The 16150-nt window shown below is 35.2% G+C and overlaps 1 protein-coding gene across 4 annotated transcripts in view; it reads left to right on the top strand.

The window, feature by feature from the left end:
- Nucleotides 1-16150, top strand: part of LOC100379078 (cytoplasmic dynein 1 heavy chain 1-like) — a 127227-nt gene that overhangs the window by 76645 nt on the left and 34432 nt on the right. For all 4 annotated transcript variants that reach the window (XM_085495740.1, XM_085495730.1, XM_085495735.1 and 1 more), the window contains exons 54-74: nt 990-1085; nt 1166-1237; nt 1387-1476; nt 1835-1957; nt 3864-3955; nt 4339-4432; nt 5495-5686; nt 6760-6939; nt 7130-7283; nt 7849-8044; nt 9310-9427; nt 9581-9796; nt 10418-10657; nt 10782-10966; nt 11658-11727; nt 11860-12006; nt 12155-12244; nt 12606-12754; nt 14847-15012; nt 15259-15393; nt 15736-15830. In XM_085495740.1, coding sequence (XP_085351866.1) covers nt 990-1085; nt 1166-1237; nt 1387-1476; nt 1835-1957; nt 3864-3955; nt 4339-4432; nt 5495-5686; nt 6760-6939; nt 7130-7283; nt 7849-8044; nt 9310-9427; nt 9581-9796; nt 10418-10657; nt 10782-10966; nt 11658-11727; nt 11860-12006; nt 12155-12244; nt 12606-12754; nt 14847-15012; nt 15259-15393; nt 15736-15830 — 2900 coding nt within the window. The remainder of the gene's footprint in view (nt 1-989; nt 1086-1165; nt 1238-1386; nt 1477-1834; nt 1958-3863; nt 3956-4338; nt 4433-5494; nt 5687-6759; nt 6940-7129; nt 7284-7848; nt 8045-9309; nt 9428-9580; nt 9797-10417; nt 10658-10781; nt 10967-11657; nt 11728-11859; nt 12007-12154; nt 12245-12605; nt 12755-14846; nt 15013-15258; nt 15394-15735; nt 15831-16150) is intronic.

Raw genomic sequence — 16150 nt, 5'->3', positions numbered from 1 at the left:
AACTACAAGCCTGAATGCTTTGATACTTGGTGTATATGTACCTTGGGTAGACCTCTCTCAGATTTGTTCATTTCATGATGATATCTTCAATTCTCTAATTTTGGTGAATATTTTTGTCATTTTTAGTAAAAAGTGATATTTTCGACTTCTTGTTGAAAACCGCAAGTGCAATTGCTTTGATATTACATATATAGGTACTACATTTGGACCTCTCTCAGATTTGTTCATTTTGTAATGATATCTTTAATTCTCTCATTTTGGTGAATATTTTTGTCATTTTTGGTAAAAAGTGATATTTTCGACTTCTTGTTGAAAACCGCAAGTCCAATTGCTTTGATATTTACATATATAGGTACTACATGTCGACCTCTCTCAGATTTGTTCATTTTGTAATGATATCTTCAATTCTCTAATTTTGGTGAATATTTTTGTAATTTTTGGTAAAAAGTGATATTTTCGACCTCTTGTTGAAAACCGCAAGTCCAATTGCTTTGATATTACATATATAGGTACTACATGTGGACCTCTCTCAGATTTGTTCATTTTGTAATGATATCTTTAATTCTCTAATTTTGGTGAATATTTTTGTAATTTTTGGTAAAAAGTGATATTTTCGACTTCTTGTTGAAAACCGCAAGTCCAATTGCTTTTATATTACATATATAGGTACTACATGTGGATCTCTCTCAGATTTGTTCATTTCATGATGATATCTTTAATTCTCTAATTTTGATGAATATTTTTGTAATTTTTGGTAAAAAGTGATATTTTTGACTTCTTGTTGAAAACCGCAAGTCCAATTGCTTTGATATATTATACATATAGGTACTACATGTGGACCTCTCTCAAATTTGTTCATTTTCTAATGATATCTTCTGTTCTTTAATTGCCATGTGCATTGCTAACAGCGGAGCTATCTCAGCCGACAGGCTGCTTGTTGCACGTTGTGTTCTAACTGAATTGAAGTCTGAATTTGTTTTCATTGATAGGGTCATTTGCTGTTGATTGGTATGAGTGGTGCTGGTAAAACTACTTTGTCCAGATTTGTTGCTTGGATCAATGGACTGAGTGTCTATCAAATTAAGGTAAGTACATGATCTCTATTGCATTCTAAATGTTTGTTTATTTTATGTCTGTTACTACATTTAGATTGTTTTATTAACAGGTACATCGTAAATATACAGCAGCTGATTTTGATGAAGACTTGCGTTCTGTTCTGAGAAGAGCAGGCTGTAGGGTAGGTCTAGTATTAAACACTATTTTATTTTTATAACAGTAAAAAAGTGATTAATCAATAGTTTAATTTCATATTCAAGATATTGAATATGTGGCTAATTATCGTATAGATAACTCCAACCTAATCACTCATTCATGGTTTATTATCAGGTTGAAAAGATTGCTTTCATTATGGATGAATCTAATGTGTTGGATTCTGGTTTCTTGGAGCGTATGAATACACTACTTGCAAATGGAGAGGTGAGTAAAGTATATTAGCGTTATGTACATCATATTACAATACTTGTCCACAACAAAGCATGATATATCGAATTGGCCATTTTACTGTTAAAAAATTGACCAAAATCGAGCAGTTTTCTAGTTTTCAGTTTTTTTTTTTTAGGTTTTGACCAAATTCTGCATGTTCGTGTTCAAACTTAATATATTTCTTAAACTTTAACTTAAAGGGACTAGGTAATGCATAGTAGTTATAGATTTGGTAATTCAACCAACTATGCATGTCATTGATGAGTTGCACATTTGGGCACATGTGTAATGTTTATTCAGTCTGCACATCACAGTACTCAGGAGTCCTTTCTAAATTTTAATTTTGTTTCAGGTTCCTGGTTTATTTGAAGGAGATGAGTATACAACATTAATGACACAGTGTAAAGAAGGAGCACAAAAACAAGGACTTATGTTAGATACCAATGAAGAGCTGTACAAGTGGTTTACGCAAGAGGTAACTTGCATGTCTTTTTTTCAAATTTGATAAATACTGAAATTCAAAATTGATTTAACACTATGCCAGAGAGTGTTAGATGGAAGAGGAATGCCTGAGGAGTGGGAGGTGAGTGTGGTAGTACCAATTTTTAAAGGAAAAAGGGATGCAAAGAGTTGTGGTGCGTATAGGGGTGTGAAACTATTAGAGCATGCAATGAAAATTGTGGAGAGGGTGATAGTGAATAGAATCCGGAAATTAGTGGAAGTGGATGAGATGCAGTTTGGTTTTATGCCATGGAAAGGAACAATTGATGCAGTGTTTATACTGAGGAGGATGCAAGAGGAATATCGTGCAAAAAGGAAGAAACTGTATATGTGTTTTGTGGATTTGGAGAAGGCCTTTGATAGAGTCCCGAGGAAGGTGATGGAGTGGGCAATGCGGAAGAGAGGTATACCAGAGGCAATGGTAAGAGCAGTGATGAGTTTGTATGAAGGAGCAAAGACAAGAGTTAGAGTGGGATCGGAGTTGTCAGAGGAGTTTGAGGTGAAGGTGGGTGTGCATCAAGGCTCTGTACTATCACCATTGATATTTGCAGTTGTCATTGATGTAGTTACAGAGAGTGCAAGAGAAGGGCTGATGAGAGATGTTGTATGCTGATGACTTGGTCTTGATGGATGACACAATGGAGGGATTGAGGGAGAAGTTTGTGAAATGGAAAAAAGCATTTGAGAGTAAGGGTTTGAAGGTAAATCTGGGAAAGACAAAAGTGATGGTGAGTGGGACAAAGGAGAAAGCTTTGGTGAGTAAGGTTGACCCATGTGGCATGTGTGGAAAGAGGGTAAAGGTAAATTCAGTGCAGTGTGTGAAATGTGGGAAGTGGATACATGGGAGATGTGCAAAGATAAAGAGGGTGACCCAAAGATTGGCAAGGGATTTTGTGTGTGGAAGATGTAAGAATGGAGCTGGAAGGGTGGTGGAACAGGAAGAAAAGTTGTGTGATGAGGTTGAGTCAGTGAAGGAGTTTACATACCTGGGGGACAAGGTAAGTGTGGGTGGTGGGTGTGAGGCGGCTGTGACAGCTAGAGCAAGGTTTGCTTGGGTGAAGTTTAGGGAATGTGGAGAGCTACTATATGGGAAGAGATTTCTCTTGGGGATGAAAGGAATAGTTTCGAGAGTGAGACATGGTGTTTGAGTGAAAATGAGTTGGGTATTTTAAGGAGGACAGAGAGAGCGATGGTGAGAGTGATGTGTGGGGTGAAGTTGATGGACAGAAAGAAAACTGAGGACTTGATGCAGATGTTGGGTTTGAAGGAAGCGGTAGATCGGTTGGCGAAGGCAAATGGGGTACGTTGGTATGGGCATGTGCTGAGGAGGGAGGATGGGCATGTATTAAGAAGGGCCCTTGATTTAGAGGTGAGCGGTCCAAGGAAAAGGGGAAGGCCAAAGAAGACGTGGAAGATGCAAGTGGGAAGGTTGGGATGAGGATGAGGGATGCTTTAAATCGTGCAAAGTGGAGGGAGGGGGTAAGAGCGATTGCCACTAGTTTAAGGTGAATCTGGCCACCCTCGTCTTCGGGGACCAAACCGGATTTAAAACTCTGGACTACTACTACTATCTTTAATAAATAATATACATTTGTTAATTAGACAGTGACCTGGAGTCAACAAACCCATATCATATTACCGATTGTCAGTTTTGTTTTTTGATTTCTTCTTGAAAACCGCAAGTCAGATTGCTTTGGTATTATACATGTTGGTACTACATGTGGACCTTTGTTCATTTCTTAATGATATCTTAAATTCTCTAGTTTTGATGAATATTTTTGTCATTTTGGGGTAATAACTTCAACGCTTTCTTAACTTGATTGTATCAGAAAAATTCACATTGTACTTTCTAATGTTTGATTGCTTTTTGCTTTTGTCAGGTGATGAAGAATCTGCATGTTGTTTTCACAATGAATCCATCATCAGCAGGACTTAAAGATAGAGCTGCAACATCACCAGCTTTGTTTAACAGGTATACGTGTCAATGCATTTACGATACTTTAGCCTACATATGGCTTCTTTGTTCATTTCAGTACTAATGACTTGTTGAATATATAACATTATTGTATATCATCGTAACCTCAAGGAATGTCCACCACTTAGCATGATCCACCCAAGATTGCTTACTGGTGGCCACTTTTAGTGCATGGACAGATTTTGTTCAAATGTGGTGTTTTGCATTTCAGATTCAAAATGGCCGACTAGCAGCCATTCAGTTTTAATGATACTGTTTGAGAGCTATATTAAGACATATACTGTAAATGTCTTCAACATATAAAAAAATCGTGATATATTTAGTGTCTTGTGTACCAGTAATTATACCATGTATTGAAATGCCTTCTTGCATGTCTTTAGGTGTGTGTTGAATTGGTTTGGTGATTGGTCAAATGGAGCACTCTACCAAGTTGGTCAAGAATTCACAAATAAACTGGATTTAGAAAAGTCGAATGTAAGTCACCACTAGATGATCGTTTTCTTTTTTCTAAGACCCATTATTCTGGTCTAGTTCAATTTCTGTGGACGTGAAGCCCATACAAACTGCAGAATAAATTTATCCACGGTGTACCATGCTATTATTAGTCCTCGTTTGAATGCAGTTCAAAAACAGGGACTTATGTTTTGACCCTTGTGTGTGCGTCCGGACTTGGATCTTAGAAATGCTTCAACGAATCAAAATCAAACTTCACACATACATCATACATGAAATTATACATATGCACATCAATTTCATTCACGATCTGATTTGGCCATTTTTGTGCTAAAAAATCATCAAAATCAAGCATTTCTCGGTTGTTTACAAATAGATTTTGTTCAAACTTGGTATATACATTAGACATTATGGGACCTTGATGCAAACAATTTTATTTTTCAGATCGGATTGAAAATGGCTGACTGGTGGCCATTTTGTTTTAATGAATGGGCTTCTAGACCCGTATCTCTGACTTGATTTGACTGATTATGTTCACATAATATTCATTATACATAATGTCATAGATATACAGATATATTGGTTTGACGATCCTATTCAAAATGGCCGAATGGTGGCCATCTTTGTGCTAAAAAAACATCAAATATCCAGCATTTCTGGCATTTATGGATGGATTTCGTTCAAACTTAGTACATACATTAGACATTACAGGTTCCTGATGCACATCATTTTATTTTTCAGATCAGATTCAAAATGGCAATATCTCCCAATTTGGACAAGTACTTGTTTGACGATCAGATACAAATGTCAATCATTTTAATGATAAAAAATCATCTTAATCATATTCCTGACATGGTTATATTCCAGTATATTACTATAAACAAAACAATATATCTTAAATTTGATAACTAACTGGGACTGTGCCATGCATGGCTTGTTCCATTTATATCACTCATTGATGAGCAAAGTCTAATATGCATGTATCTATCATATACTTATTATTAACCAAATTATCAACTGTATTGTTCATGTGTAAATTACAAGCACTTTTGTAATAGGTTTACTATGTTTATTGATTTTTAGTACCACTGTCCAGACTACCTTCCGGTTGCCTATGATGGTTTGTCGACTCCAATCACTCACAGGGAAGCAGTTGTTAATGCATTTGTGTATGTGCATCAAACTCTCCATCAAGCTAATAATCGGATTGCAAAACGTGGTGGCAGAGTCACAGCAATAACACCAAGACATTACCTGGACTTTATTAATCATTATGTAAGTTAACAGATGCGTGATTGATGGAACTTTTATCACAAGACAGTTAAGATGTATAAATATGAGTAAAATGTTGAACCAACAGATTGCCCTGAAAATACATTAGAAAATCTTGTTTAAAAAAAGTCTTGTGCATGATTGACTCCCGTGTGCAAAGCACACAAAGGGAGTCTTTGTAGATAGTGTGTGTGTGTGTGTGTGTGTGTGTGTGTGTGTGTGTGTGTGTGTGTGTGTGTGTGTGTGTGTGTGTGTGTGTGTGTGTGTGTGTGTGTGTGTGTGTGTGTGTTGTTTTTTGATGAAACTTGGTGCATAGATGCTCTTGGCCAATTCGCAGATTTGATTAGGTTTTGGTAGAAATCCATACATTTTAATTTCCTAATTTTCATGATAATTAGCTCATTTTTAGCTGTTCCATGACTGTTCCACTGATATCTAAAGAACCACTCATTTGATTTTGATGAAAATTGGTTCATAGATGCTCTGAACTAATGCCAGGTTTTGATTAATTTTGGGTGAAAATTTGTACATATTAATTACCTAATTTGCATAATAAATTAATTTTCAGCTTTTAATATTTTAAGTAGTAAGCATTACATTTCAATGAAACATGGTACATAGATACTCAAGGACTATGCAGAGATTGTTTTGGGATAAATATATTAGTAATAAAAATATTTTTATATTACTAATTTGCATAATTAGTTAATTTTCGGATTTCAAGTATATCTCTACTACTAATCATCACATTTCATTGATACTTTGTACATAGGTCCTCTGTACAAATATGATCAGTTATGGGTTACAATCTGTTCATATTAATTCCCATAATAATTCATAGTTTGTTGGTTCTGATTGGTACTTGGTACATAGATGGTCTGTTACATTGCGCAGACCTTATTAGTTTTACACTCAAATCTGTTCATTTTAATTTTCTGATTTGCATAATTAGTTTTCAGTTTTTCCATCAATATCTCAAGTACAAGTAATTTTGATTTATTTTTTACTCTGTCTCTAATACTCTCAGCATACGAGAGTTCTTTCTAAGCTTTCTTTGATTTTGTTCTTGCCTTCAGGTGAAATTGTACAATGAAAAACGAAGCGACTTGGAAGAGCAGCAACTTCATTTAAATGTTGGGCTGCAGAAAATCAAAGAAACAGTAGACCAAGTTGAAGAATTACAGAAGAGTTTATCACTGAAAAGTAAAGAATTAGAAGCCAAGAATGCTATGGCTAATGCTAAACTTAAACAAATGGTGAGATGTAACTATGTTCTGCATTTAACCATGCATAATTTCACATGCTGAATGATGCCAGGCCATTCCAAGGGCTGTCAAGTTTTTTCCGATTGTCATGATCTTCAAATGTTGACTGCCATACATGTACCTCAGTATTTTGTTGACTTTCTCATCAACTGTTATTTTCCATACCAATGTGACAATGTAGGTAAAAGACCAACAAGAAGCTGAAAAGAAGAAGGTGACATCACAAGAAATCCAAGCAGCTTTGATAATTGCAAACAAAGCTATTGCAGAAAGAACTGACAGTGTAATGGATGACTTAGCTAAAGTGGAACCTGCTGTTATTGAAGCACAACAAGGTAACCATAGCAACATGTCTAATGGTGCACATTGTTGTTTGCTCTATTTTCCAGTGTAAGGTTATTTTTATGATTAAGGTAGTAACGTGAGAAAAACAATTAAAAATTGATCTGTGATTCAGTCTAAAAGTAACTAAACATGCAACAACCTCTAAAGCTTAAAAGTGTAGACAAACAATTACAGACATGCCACCAACAATCGGACCAACACTCGTGTTATACTGACCAACATTAACACTTGTGATGGCTACTTATCTTCATTTGGTAAAGTCTGAGGTAAAGAATTGATAAATTGATTTTAGAGCATACATGCACACACAACCATTTCTCAGAAGTCTATTTGTTTTAGTCGTTTTTCATGGCACACATTAGCTGTTACCTGATTTAGATATGGCCAACTGGTGACCATTTTTAGTATAATAATGCAGGTATTTGGACACACCTGCAACAATTTTTGTGTGACTTGGCTGATTGTATTTGAACGGAGCAGAGAGGGATTTTTTGTTTAGATATTAACTTAAACACTTGACCTGCGTAAACTTTGCAGTTAAATTCTGATTTACAGCTGTCAAGTCTATTAAGAAGAATCATCTTGTTGAAGTAAGAAGTATGGGAAATCCACCAGCTACAGTCAAACTTGCATTGGAATCAATCTGTCTATTGTTAGGTGAAAATGCTCCTGATTGGAGGTCTATCCGTGGTATAATAGTCAGAGAAAATTTCATCAGCACAATAGTGAATTTCTCTACAGATGACATCAGGTAATGAGTACATCCATCCTATCATTTTTTACTCCTGTGTGTGAAGCACACAATGGGAGTCTTTGCAGTTAGTGTGTGTGTGTGTGTGTGTGTGTGTGTGTGTGTGTGTGTGTGTGTGTGTGTGTGTGTGTGTGTGTGTGTGTGTGTGTGCGTGTGCGTGTGTGTGTGCATACATTGATTTTTGATGAAACTTGGTGCATAGATGCTCTGGGCCAATGCACAGATTTGATTAGATTTTGGTAAAAATCCATGCATATTAATTACCTAATTTGCATGATAATTAGCTGATTTTTAGCTGTTCTATGACTGTTCCACTGATATCTAAAGAACCACTCATTGGATTTTGATAAAACTTGGCACATAGATGCTCTGATCTAATGCACAGATTTGATTAGTTTTGGGTAAAAATCTGCAATATTAATTACCTAATTTGCATAATGATTAATCAATTTTTGGCTTTTCCACTGATATCTCAAGTAGTAATCATCACATTTTAATAAAACTTGGTATATAGATGTCAAAGGACACTGCACAAACCTGATAGTTTTTAGGATAATATCAGTACATAATAATTACCTAATTTGCATAATTAATTAATTTTCAGCTTTTGATATTTCATATAGTAATCTTCACATTTCAATGAAACTTGGTTCATAGTTACTCAAAGACTGTGCAGAGACCTGATTAGTTTTGGGGTAATATTTGTGCATATTAATTAACTTATTAGCATAATTAGTTAATTTTGTCCATGAATGTTCCACTGATATACATGTATAAAGAACCACCAATTGGATTTTTAATGAAACTTTTAAAGAGTACTCATCATCACATAAATATTGATGCTTATTAATCACCTAATTAATTAACACTGACAATAGACAGGCCCGATTAATTTTGAGTTGAAATTTGTTAATATTAATTCTCTAATAATAATTCATAGTTTTTTTGTTCTAATCACATTTCAATGAAACTTGGTATATAGATATTACATCACGCAGACCTTATTAGTTTTACACTCAAATCTGTTCATAGTAGTTACCTGATTTACATAATTAGTTTTCAGTTTTCCATCAATATCTCAAATACAAGTAATTTTGAATTAATTTTTAATGTGTCTTCAATACTCTCAGCACACGGGAGTTCTTTCTAAGCTTTCTTTTATCTATGATTACAAGGTTGTTATTATCTCATGACAAAATCATTCAAAGTAGTGATATTTTACACTGTATGTAGCAATATGCATGATGTTTTTATTTATTTTTAAGTGATGATATCCGTGAAAAAATGAAAAGCAGATATTTGAGCCATCCTGATTATAGTTTTGAGAAAGTGAATCGTGCGAGTCAAGCCTGTGGTCCTCTCGTAAAATGGTCCATTGCACAGGTAAGTTACGGAGTTAATACATGTATCCTATAAGGAATGTATGACTTCAGTGTATCTTGAAGTACATACAACTTGTATAAAAACATAGCTTATTTTGACCATATATTCACCTGTGACATGTATGTAACTAATTCAGCATTTTATTGTTAACAGATCAGTTATGCTGACATGTTGAAGAGAGTTGAACCATTACGTAATGAACTACAGAGTCTTGAAGATGAGGCAGAAGAAACTAAGTTGCGTGGTGAGGAAGTTGAAAACACTATAATTGCATTAGAAAGGAGTATAGCAGGATACAAAGAAGAATATGCACAATTGATTAGCCAAGCACAAGCTATAAAAGCTGATTTAGAGTCTGTAGCAACAAAGGTATGGTGTATTGCAGTGTGTTATGTCTTTGTCAAAACTGATATATATTCATCATGCTGTTTGACAGTCTTTTATCTCATTCCTATGAAGTACTGTTAAATTCATCTAATCATTGTATGTCATTGGTATATTTTTAAAATTGTCCGCCCCGCTGTTGATCAAGTCGAGCGGAGCTTATAGTATTACTGATTGTCCGTCGTTGCCATTGTCAACAACTTAAACATTTTCGACTTTTTCTTAAAAACCGCTAGCTTTGATACCTTGTATGTAGGTACTACAGGTAGACCTCTCTCAGATTTGTTCATTTCATGATGATTTTGTTCTTCAATTATCTAATTTTGATGAATATTTTTGATAAACAGTTATATTTTCGAATTTTTGTTGAAAACAGCAAGTCTGATTGCTTTAATACTATTAATACATATTGTTCATTTTCTGATGATATCTTCAGTTTTTTAATTGAAATGTGCATTGATAACAGCGAGCTATCTCAGCCGACAGGCAGCTTGTTTTTAAATTCTGATTAATCTCAAATCCAATTTTTTGGGGGGAATTTGTTGAATTTCTGCACATTAAATGAAACAAAGATCTCATATTGTTGTAATCACTGTTTTTTTTTAGGTGAACCGTAGTACAGCTTTGCTACGCAGTTTGAGTATTGAACGTGACCGATGGGAACTAAGTAGTGAGACATTTAAAAACCAAATGGCTACCATAATTGGTGATGTATTATTGTCTTCAGCATTCATGTCATATGCAGGATACTTTGACCAACAAATGAGACAGAATTTGTTTACTTCATGGTGTTCCCATCTACAACAAGCTATGCTTCATTTCAGATCTGATATTGCAAGAACTGAGGTAATGTTTCACAAAGTGTCTCAAAACTCATTTTCTAATTTAAAAAGTCAATTATTTTGTATCATTGTTAGAAATCAACCTTTGGAATCAAAATTACTAATCCTTGATTATTTTGGTTTTCTAGTACCTATCAAATGCTGATGAACGGCTGAGATGGCAAGCTAACTCATTGCCAGCAGATGACCTTTGTACAGAGAATGCCATTATGTTAATGAGATTTAATCGATATCCTCTGATTATTGATCCATCTGGTCAAGCTACAGAATTCATCATGAATGAGTATAAACATAAAAAGATCACTAAAACTAGGTGGGTATCATGCATGTCTACACTAAGTGAATTTGATATCTACTTTTTACTTTACTTTAGTTTTAATGTATTATAGGAGAAAACTTTCAGATAACTATTACTGTAAACTTATTAATTATGCAAATTAAACATGTAAAATAACAATAGAACTTGTAGTAGTTTCGCTGTCGAGTTCGTGAAATAGATTAAAACACTAAAATAATAAAATTGCTAGTATCACCCTGAAAACCAATTAAATTAAACGTCTGGTGGAGCACACATTCAGTCTTTGTAGTTACCCTGTCTGAGTTGGAGTGTGTGTACTCATATCTCAAAGAGCCACTCAACAGGTACAATAATATTCCTGAATTCCATTTCATTCCTCCATCACCTCAGCACACTTGGAATTCTTCCTAAGCTGTCTATGATTTAACATGTTAAAATGTTAAAATCATCCATACATATCTGGAGTTACAGAACAAAATTTGAAGAAAATAATTTCACCTCAGAAACCAGTGGAAAAAATGGAAATGTTTATAATTTAATTTTGGCCAATTTTTCGTGTGATTTCACTATATATTTCCATCCTAATAGTGTCAAGACATAATAAATGCATGACTGTTTGCTATTGTGTATTATAAAGTGCCAGTCAGTTTTAATCATTGCTTAATTGCTTGCCTCATTACAATTTGTAATTTATAACTTCTTACAGTTTCCTAGACGATGCCTTCAGAAAGAACTTGGAGAGTTCCCTGAGATTTGGTAATCCCTTACTAGTACAGGTTAGTACGTCACTTATGGCCAGTCTGTGATGACATGCAAAAAGAATTATAATAGTCACTACCGTATGTGAATCATGTGAAAGTGTTGCTGGTACTGATTTTGTACCTAATTTGAGTGTTTTCTACTTGTAGGATGTAGAGAACTATGATCCTATCCTGAATCCCGTATTGAATCGTGAATTGCGTCGTACTGGTGGACGTGTACTTATATCACTTGGTGATCAAGATATTGATTTGTCGCCAGCTTTCACAATTTTCCTGTCAACAAGAGATCCAACAGTAAGTATTCAGTTCAATCTATTATCATTGTTGTATTCTTGTCAAATGTTTCCTAGAAGAATGTTGTCATGATTACACTGGCCGTAACATACAAAGTGGAAATGTTCAGTATGTTTATTTCCTAAGCTGTATGGTGTATATCTTTTAGGTTGAATTTCCTCCAGATATTTGTAGCAGAGTTACATTTGTTAACTTCACAGTAACAAGAAGTAGTTTACAAAGTCAGTGTCTGAATCAGGTGAGTGTATATTATTCTACTTTTGAACAATTTTTTGCAATTGCAAAAAAGAAAAATGTAACCCATGCTTTCCACTTTATCAATTCATTTCCACTCTTTGGATGAAGTCTGAACTTGTGTTTTGTGTGTCAGTTTGTCTGTGTGTGGGTGCATGCATCTGTGCATTCCTACCTGTATCGTTGACATGCTTTTAGTTAATCACATTCGAACTTCACACATAATACATTTTTTGAGACATATGAACGTCTGTTCATTTCACAATCCGATAGAAGATGACAATTTTGTTCTAAAAAGTCATCAAAATCCTCCATTACAGACCTAGATCTTGATCATACAGGAACTCTGTCATGTTTGTTTCTAGGTTTTAAAAGCTGAGAGACCAGATGTTGATGAGAAACGTTCCGATTTGTTAAAACTTCAAGGTGAATTTCACTTGCGTCTACGTCAACTGGAGAAATCTTTGTTACAAGCATTGAATGATACCAAGGGAAGAATATTAGATGATGACAGGTGAGTTAGGTGATTCTGAATAGAACAATAGATGATGGGCGAGTTATGCGATTCTGAGTAGAACAATAGATGATAGGCGAGTTAGCTGATTATGAATAAAGCAATAGATGACAGGTGAGTTAGGTGATTCTGAATAGAGCAATAGATGACAGGCGAGTTAGGTGATTCTGAATAGAGCAATAGATGACAGGCGAGTTAGCTGATTATGAATAAAGCAATAGATGACAGGTGAGTTAGGTGATTCTAAATAGAGCAATAGATGATAGGTGAGTTAGGTGATTCTGAATAGAGCAATAGATGACAGGTGAGTTAGGTGATTCTGAATAGAGCAATAGATGACAGGTGAGTTAGCTGATTCTGAATAGAGCAATAGATGACAGGTGAGTTAGGTGATTCTGAATAGAGCAATAGATGACAGGTGAGTTAGGTGATTCTGAATAGAGCAATAGATGACAGGTGAGTTAGGTGATTCTGAATAGAGCAATAGATGACAGGTGAGTTAGGTGATTCTGAATAGAGCAATAGATGACAGGTGAGTTGGGTGATTTTGAATAGAGCAATAGATGACAGGTGAGTCAGGTGATTTTGAATAGAGCAATAAATGACAGGTGAGTCAGGTGATTCTGAATAGAGCAATAAATGACAGGTGAGTCAGGTGATTCTGAATAGAGCAATAGTTGACAGGTGAGTTAGGTGATTCTGAATAGAGCAATAGATGACAGGTGAGTTAGCTGATTATGAATAAAGCAATAGATGACAGGTGAGTTAGGTGATTCTGAATAAAGCAATAGATGACAGGTGAGTTAGGTGATTCTGAATAGAGCAATAGATGACAGGTGAGTTAGGTGATTCTGAATAGAGCAATAGATGACAGGTGAGTCAGGTGATTCTGAATAAAGCAATAGATGACAGGTGAGTCAGGTGATTCTGAATAAAGCAATAGATGACAGGTGAGTCAGGTGATTCTGAATAAAGCAATAGATGACAGGTGAGTCAGGTGATTTTGAATAAAGCAATAGATGACAGGTGAGTCAGGTGATTTTGAATAGAGCAATAAATGACAGGTGAGTCAGGTGATTCTGAATAGAGCAATAAATGACAGGTGAGTCAGGTGATTCTGAATAGAGCAATAGTTGACAGGTGAGTTAGGTGATTATGAATAAAGCAATAGATGACAGGTGAGTTAGCTGATTATGAATAAAGCAATAGATGACAGGTGAGTTAGGTGATTCTGAATAAAGCAATAGATGACAGGTGAGTTAGGTGATTCTGAATAAAGCAATAGATGACAGGTGAGTTAGGTGATTCTGAATAGAGCAATAGATGACAGGTGAGTTAGGTGATTCTGAATAGAGCAATAGATGACAGGTGAGTCAGGTGATTCTGAATAAAGCAATAGATGACAGGTGAGTCAGGTGATTCTGAATAAAGCAATAGATGACAGGTGAGTCAGGTGATTCTGAATAAAGCAATAGATGACAGGTGAGTCAGGTGATTCTGAATAGAGCAATAGATGACAGGTGAGTCAGGTGATTCTGAATAGAGCAATAGATGACAGGTGAGTCAGGTGATTCTGAATAGAGCAATAGATGACAGGTGAGTCAGGTGATTCTGAATAGAGCAATAGATGACAGGTGAGTCAGGTGATTCTGAATAGAGCAATAGATGACAGGTGAGTTAGGTGATTCTGAATAGAGCAATAGATGACAGGTGAGTCAGGTGATTCTGAATAGAGCAATAGATGACAGGTGAGTTAGGTGATTCTGAATAGAGCAATAGATGACAGGTGAGTTAGGTGATTCTGAATAGAGCAAATACAGGCGAGTTAGAGCAATACAGGTGAGTTAGGTGATTCTGAATAGAGCAATAGATGATACCAGGCAAGTTACATCATTGTAAATGTAGTTATGGATGACAGGTGAGTTAGGAGAGTCTGGATAGAATAGTATATGATGACAGGTGAGTTAGGCGAGATGGTTTATTAGATTTATATGTACAATATCAACTTGTGTCCAAACTCTTGTCGTAATTCTGAATTGTAGGCAGCTGAACACACAATTTTACACTTGTGTAATTAATGCACTATTTTTAGAATCATCACGACCTTAGAGACATTGAAGAAGGAAGCTGCTGATGTGACGAGAAAGGTTGAGGAAACTGATGTGATTATGGCAGAAGTGGAAACAACATCACAAAAGTATATGCCACTGTCACAATCTTGTAGCAGTATCTACTTTACATTGGAAGCAGGTCACCAAGTGAGTGCATTGTAACACATTATTAAAACACCATACTGTGATATTATACAATGATGGATAAGGAAAGTTGTCATAGTTGTATCAGATTGTTAATCAGCAATTATGTATGTTGTATGTACTATCTTTATTGATAGCATATATACATGTAGCCATAATGAAATATGCTGTGTATATTATGGTCATTTGTTTCCATGTTATTTTGCTCCACTACTTTTCCCTGTGTAATGTACGTATTGTTGTTTTCAGGTTCATTTCCTCTACCAATATTCCCTGCAGTTTTTCTTGGATATATTCCATGGTGTACTATGTGATAACCCAGATCTAAAAGGAGTGTCTGATTACTCCGCTCGACTATCTATCATCACAAAGGATTTATTCCAGGTAATTTTTGTGTCATCTTGTGCACCAACAATACACACTTCTCTGGTCTACGCTAGGCTGGATTGGTCACATACAAGTATCTTGTCATTAGCAATACCACGAATAAACCCAAATAAGTTTCAGTTAGCTTTTAGTCAGAACTAATTTGTTTACTTCAAAAGACTTGATTGCTTTCTTATTATTAGCAAGATGTTAGCTTTCTGATAGATTTGTGTATTTGCAATTCTCTCACTTGTCACTTGATGTTGTCAATACATACATGTTTTTTTGACATTTTAACTGTAGTCCTAATTTCAATAGTTATTTGAAAAATAGCTAATTTGTTATTTTTGTTTTCTTTAGATGGCCTACAATCGAGTTGCTCGTGGAATGTTGCATACAGATAGAATTACTTTTGCTGTGTTGATGTGCAAGATATATCTCAAAGGAGTTGCAAGGTATAATGTCTCTACATGAAATCATGGGTTGATAAATAAGGATATCTAATATCAATGTATTGTAGTGAGGACAATTACATGCAAATTTGCAGTCTCAATAAATTGTCTTGACATCTTTCCTTCTTTTAGGTTCTCAAATGTCAATTCAGCCAAATACAGACAATGTCAATTGACATAGTGGTTGATTTGCAGCCATCATATTTTCAAGAAGGTTGATCTGAAAATATGCTTTAACTGATTGCATGCAAACATGACACCTGCATAATACACCATGTCACATACATTGGTAAAACTTCTGATGGCTGACTTGCATCTAACAA

Source organism: Saccoglossus kowalevskii, chromosome 2 (genome assembly GCF_978046115.1).
Source record: "Saccoglossus kowalevskii chromosome 2, keSacKowa6.1, whole genome shotgun sequence".
Lineage (NCBI taxonomy): Eukaryota > Metazoa > Hemichordata > Enteropneusta > Harrimaniidae > Saccoglossus > Saccoglossus kowalevskii.
This window is presented reverse-complemented; position numbering and strand designations above follow the sequence as displayed.